The following is a 5,732-nucleotide window of genomic DNA, read 5'->3' on the forward strand; positions in this document are numbered from 1 at the left end:
GTTTGATACTGATCCTTCAACTGACACATCACCTCTTTTTAAAGATACATACAAGCACGAAATGATAATAATAATAATATATTAGCAATAATAACAATAATAGTGATGATAATAATCATAATAATAATAACAATAATGATAATTAAAAATAATATAATAATAATATAATAACAATAATGATAATAATAATAAAATATGATATTAACAATATAATGATAACAATAATAAAATATTAACAATGATGATAATAATCATAATATATTAATAATCATAATAATAACGTAATGATATTGATAAGATATTGATAGAAATAATACTAATAATAATATCATAATATTAATAATAATAATATTAAAAATAACATAATAACAATCATAATAATAACGGTAATAATGATGGTAATAATAAATATTAATGATGATGATAATATAGAGGATGATGACAATAACAATGAAACATTAATGAATAATACGACATTAATTATAATCATATTATTATTGTCATTATCATTATATTATTATTAATAATAATAATAATATAATAATAATAATAATATTATCCCACCTTAATTCTGCTTGTAACAATGGAGCAGAAAGCCCACCGTGTCACAACACAGGTGTTGTCCAGTTCCTGTAACACATTCCTGTGTGAACAGCAATAAATGAGAGTACAACAATTATTTCTTGACAAAAATGACTGAAATGTTTCTGCTTGACGAGAATAAAAAACAGAAAATGTATTTTGATCTAATAATTCTGTTGCAACATCTGCATACAGCAGCTATATACCGTCTCTCACGTTTTAAACAGAAAACTTATTTATTTACCTGAAAACTAAGTTATTACAGCTTCATCAAGCATCCATGTCAGTCATTTAACTTCCATTCACAAAATCAGGAAAATCAAACTGTGACTGTGGAATGAAACTGGTTTTTCCCCGTGATGGACTGGAGACCTGTCCAGGTGTACCCGGCTCTCGCCTGATGGTTGCTGGGATAGACTGACCTTAACTGGACAAAGCGCTACAGAGAATGAATGCATGCAGGCAAACAAGCAGAAACACTGATGTGCACAAATAAAGGGCTACAAATAATTTGGTCATTTGAACCAAAATCTGGATCATACCTCCCTATAATATTGTCTTGTTGTCATTCATGCTGTTGATATTGCAGACATTTGTTTTTAGTATTGCATATTACTTAGTATGTACTTCTATGCTGACACAAACTGTTGACTTTATTTTTTAATAAAAATTTGATCATTTAGGAAGTTACGTCCGTACGAAATTACGAAGAATAAATTCCTGCAGAGCATTTTTTGGAGACCCTCTAATAGAGAAAGAAAAAGTCGAGATTCGGTGGATTTTGGGCTAAAACTGAGTTGACTGCTCTCTCAATTCAAAGGTGATCTGGAAAATAAATTAAATGAAAACAAATGAACTGAAATTATATTTTATTAACAGATATAAAACATGGATAAAGACATTTATGTCATAAAGATTTATAAAACATTTTTAAAATATTTATTGTGTGCAAATACACTGACTGTCTTTAACACCAAATGCTAAATTATATACACGCCTGAATGAACCCACTGAGCTAAATATACCCTATCAACACTGAATGAGCAGGTTGTTTAAACATAACAATATACTTTCTAATATCCTGGAAGAGAATCAGGAAGTGTGAAGCGGCTTTCTTTCTAATGTGAGAGGACCATGTGGCTGCTGCAAGTCATCTGGATCACAGATAGCTGTCACAAGGCTGAATGACAGAAAAAAAAACACAGTTGTAAATCACAAGTTACACAACACTTTCCAACACTGCGTAAACAAAGTTTATTAAAACAACAGCATTATATTAATGATTGTATATACATTAAAGCAGAGCTGTGAGATATAATCAGCGAACTGATTATTGGTCGATGTCAGCATTAAAATGCATCCTTGGCTTTTATTGGAATCAGTTTGTCCTTCTTTAGTGACATAACCTTCACACAACATGCAGGTATCATGCATTATACTTCTTCAGCGATGTCTCCTCGAACTCTAAATGATCACATTTACGAGATGTATCGTATAATTTTTCAGATATTTTTGTTTGGCACAACCTGCTCCAAAATATTGGTATCAGTTGATGTCAGTTTCGGAAATTAAGAGTCAGACAAAACTGGTATTTCAGATATTAGTTAAGAAAAACTAGAAACAGCCACATAGGGTTTTTTTCCTAAGTTGTGGAAGCATCTTAGATTTCCTCCTCTATCTCTCATAATTCTGAATTTTGACTTGCTGGTTGGAGACACCTGGGCTCGGAGGCTTCAACCTCAATCTGTGCGTGCTATTTTGTGGCAGAAACGTGCACATGTATTTTTATTCTTGTCAAACGTACACAGACACCATCAGAGATTACTTCACTGACAAGCCCATGACGGATACTAATTGTGTTTTAGACGGGATCAAAAGAGCTTAAGAAAAAAAGACTTTACCTGTCACTGCTTACATCGTTCATTTTCAACAGTTCTTCAGTAGAGAGATGTTCAACCAGTGCCACACCAAAACAGTCTCCCAGGACGCTAACAACTCCACTGCAGCGATCGCTGGAAACACAGTGAACATGGTAAAACAGCTACTTTTTCATGTTGTTTTATGTGATGTTAAATGTGCAAGAAAGGAGGTTATGCTCACATCAGCCGTTCTATCGCCAGCAAGAGGGAAGCGTGATTTGCAGGAACCTCAATGATGGTCAAAATGAAGAGAGTGGTGGTTGTTCCTGTGGCTGGGATTCCTGCTTGTCCCACAGAGGCGACTGCCGCGGTCAGACTACACAGGGATGACAAAGCTGTGTTGATACTGAACTAGCAGGCATCTGCAAACCTGATCTAAACTCTGTGACTTCAGCTGGGTTTAACTTGTTAGTCAAACCAATGCTAATCCATATCAAATGGGACATAAAGTTAAAAAACAAAAATAAAAGTGGAACACACCCAATGGTGAATAACTTGCTCCAGTTTATGGGGATGCCGTTGAATTGCATGATGAAGACTGCAGCAGCCATTTCATAAAGGGCTGTTCCATCCATGTTGATATTGATCCCAAGAGGAAGCATGAACTGAGTGATACTTGGGTTAATGTTGAGGACTCGCTCGCAACACTGGTAAGTCTGTGAGGATGCGTCGCTTGGAGACACAAGGGAAGACATATTTTTGAACATCTCTACCATGTCCACATGCTTTATTATACACACACTAATGTATATAGTGCTGTGATCTTGTAATGTTTAATCGAGATTAAGAGAACTCTTACGAGCGAGAGATGATCAGCGCCCTCAGTAAGGCAGGAAACACCCCTCTTACGACAACAAAGGGGTTTTTGCGGACCAATAACAGATAGATCAGAGGTAGAACTATTGCTCCGGATGATAAGTCTGACAAAGAGCAAAACTTTCAGTGTGAAAGTCAGTTATACAAAATATATCAGTGACAAGCAGCTGTGGTCGCATGACCAGCATGTGTGTACAGAACGTACCCAATCAACACGGCTCCAACGAACTTTCCAAGGTTAAAAGCCGTCTCCCAGTTGTTCCCAATCTCAATAACAAAGCTCGCCATCAGGAACATGACTCCAATTGGCAAATAGCTAAAAGGACACAAGTGACAGAAAAAATAAAGCAACATCTCAGTGCAAAGTACAGAAGATCAGCTGTGCTTTACTTTTATTCTTTTATTTAGCTGTTATTGGGAGATAATGAGTTCATTGTCTCGTTACCTCGTGCGGAGGAAGACCGGTTTCTTGTGATAACAAGATGATTGTGGTGGGTTTAAAAGTAAGTGGTTGTTGTTACACCTGATAATCAAAACAAACCCTGTGACAGCTGGGGAGGAGCTGCAGTCACGATGTTTGTACACTACCAGTCAAAAGTTTGGACACACTTTCCCATTGGGTTTAATGGGAAAGTGTGTCCAAACTTTTGACTGGAAGTGTACATAAAAAAAAAAAAAAACCATGATAGAAGTCAAATTAAATGTATTGGTCACTGATAGATGTTCCTCCATCTGACGTATGCTGGCTTCCCAGTACAGACAAGCTCTGTACTGGGAAGCCCCTTGGACCCACCAGCTGAGGTGTTGGGAATGAAGAAGATAATGGCTAAGCTCTCATCCATGATGAAGGACAATCCTTCCCTCCTCACCACCCCACACCCTTCCTGAACACTGACAGGACTGCAGTACTCCTTATCAGCAACAGACTGCTGCATCCAATGAAGGAGCAGTTGAAGACCCTGCATTCCTACCGTGGTTAGACTGGAAACCAGCAAAGCTCCCAGTACACTAACAAACATACTCAATGGAATACAATCATTTTTCTTAATTTAATTAATTAGGTTAATTAATTTTACTTAATTTCTGTTATTTTTATCATTTCTACACACACATATAGAAAAAAAAACCAAAACTCCTCTCTCGCCCACCCCTCCCATCTCCCCAACTCCCCACGGTAGGGCAGGTGGCTGTTCATCTCTCAAGCTCGGGTTTGCTACCAGAGTCCTGGGAGCTTGAGGGTCCTACGCCGTATTTTACCAGTTCCTAGGACTGCGCTTTTCTGGACAGAGATGTCAGATGTTTCACCAGGTATCTGTTGTGATGTTTCACCAGGTATCTGTTGTGATGTTTCACCAGGTATCTGTTGTGATGTTTCACCAGGTATCTGTTGTGATGTTTCACCAGGTATCTGTTGGAGACATTTCTCCAGTGTGGGGGGACACACACACTTCTCTTTGGTCTCTTCAGATTTTTTCCTGATGGTTGTCCATCTGGGTTCTCTCTGCTTTTCTTATTACTGTTGACAGACACATCTGCCATTCCACAACGGCGAAGTTTGGCACGGAGATTACCCATTTTGAATTTTAAGCTGGTCTTCCATCCATTGCAAGCCCTAGTGGATCCTGGCTCTTTAAGGCATGGGTGCTTACCAGTCAGTGCCTCTGCAACAATAGAGAAGTGTTCATCTTGGGGATATGCTGAGTATTTATACATCTCCTCTGCCAGCTTCTGCAAAATGTCATGTTTCATGTCTTGTGAAACTGACATGCGTGTTCCTTCTTTCATGTAAGTTAGGTTTCCCTGTCTCAGTCTATATTCAATATCCACTGAGAAATATGGTATCTCAAATGTAGAGGGCCATGGGTCACGGGAGGTCTTCTCGCTGTGTGGAAGAATATCAGTGTCAGATGAACTTGCCGTAGACAGATCACTTGCTGAAGATGAAAGGATGCTTGAAGACAATGTCACAATTACGTCTTCAAGTGAGACAATCTTCAGAGTTGGTCTTGTAGGCAACTCAGTTATATGCAGAAGGCATTGTTGAAATCTGGTTCTTCATAGTGAAGCATGAAGTCGTACGCCAGATTGAGTCGTTTTTTCAGCTCACTTTTGAGTTCTTCCACATCCGTTGGCTTTTCTTGGAAAATTATCTTGCGAATGTCATTTTCACCAACCATCACTCTCACTGGCCAAGACTGGTCCATAACTCTGAAAGAATAAAATAGTGCATCAGCACAAAATGTAACGCTTCAGAGTAACAAACAGCTGGCCTTTCACTCTGTAGGCATAGAGGGGAACAATGTCATTGAGGTCCTTTAACTGGGTTACAAGCAGGCTTGAACTACTTTTGCAGATTTCGTAAGATCTGAGGTGTTCATGATACCATGCAAACATTGGTCTGCAAATGAACATAAC

At 38.0% G+C, this 5,732-nt stretch overlaps 1 protein-coding gene across 4 annotated transcripts; it reads right to left on the reverse strand.

Annotated features, from left to right (window-relative positions):
* Positions 1 to 1,656: 1,656 nt before the first annotated feature.
* LOC306768355 (excitatory amino acid transporter 3-like) lies at positions 1,657 to 5,324 on the reverse strand. 4 transcript variants are annotated; one of them, XM_079256671.1, is made up of 6 exons: positions 4,967 to 5,324; positions 3,523 to 3,633; positions 2,982 to 3,421; positions 2,683 to 2,817; positions 2,484 to 2,594; positions 1,657 to 1,762 (listed from the first exon to the last, which is right to left on the reverse strand). In XM_079256671.1, the coding sequence occupies exons 3-6, from the start codon at positions 3,215 to 3,217 to the stop codon at positions 1,675 to 1,677; spliced, it is 570 nt and encodes a 189-aa protein (XP_079112797.1). In that variant the 5' UTR covers positions 3,218 to 3,421; positions 3,523 to 3,633; positions 4,967 to 5,324; the 3' UTR covers positions 1,657 to 1,674. The 4 variants fall into 4 exon arrangements, with proteins under 4 accessions (XP_079112797.1, XP_079112798.1, XP_079112800.1 ...); XM_079256672.1 differs by lacking the exon at positions 4,967 to 5,324 and adding an exon at positions 3,763 to 3,891; XM_079256674.1 differs by lacking the exon at positions 4,967 to 5,324 and having other exon boundaries at positions 2,982 to 3,173; positions 3,301 to 3,421; positions 3,523 to 3,891.
* Positions 5,325 to 5,732: the final 408 nt, after the last annotated feature.

This window comes from Telmatherina bonti (genome assembly GCF_933228915.1).
Source record: "Telmatherina bonti genome assembly, chromosome: 17".
NCBI lineage: Eukaryota > Metazoa > Chordata > Actinopteri > Atheriniformes > Telmatherinidae > Telmatherina > Telmatherina bonti.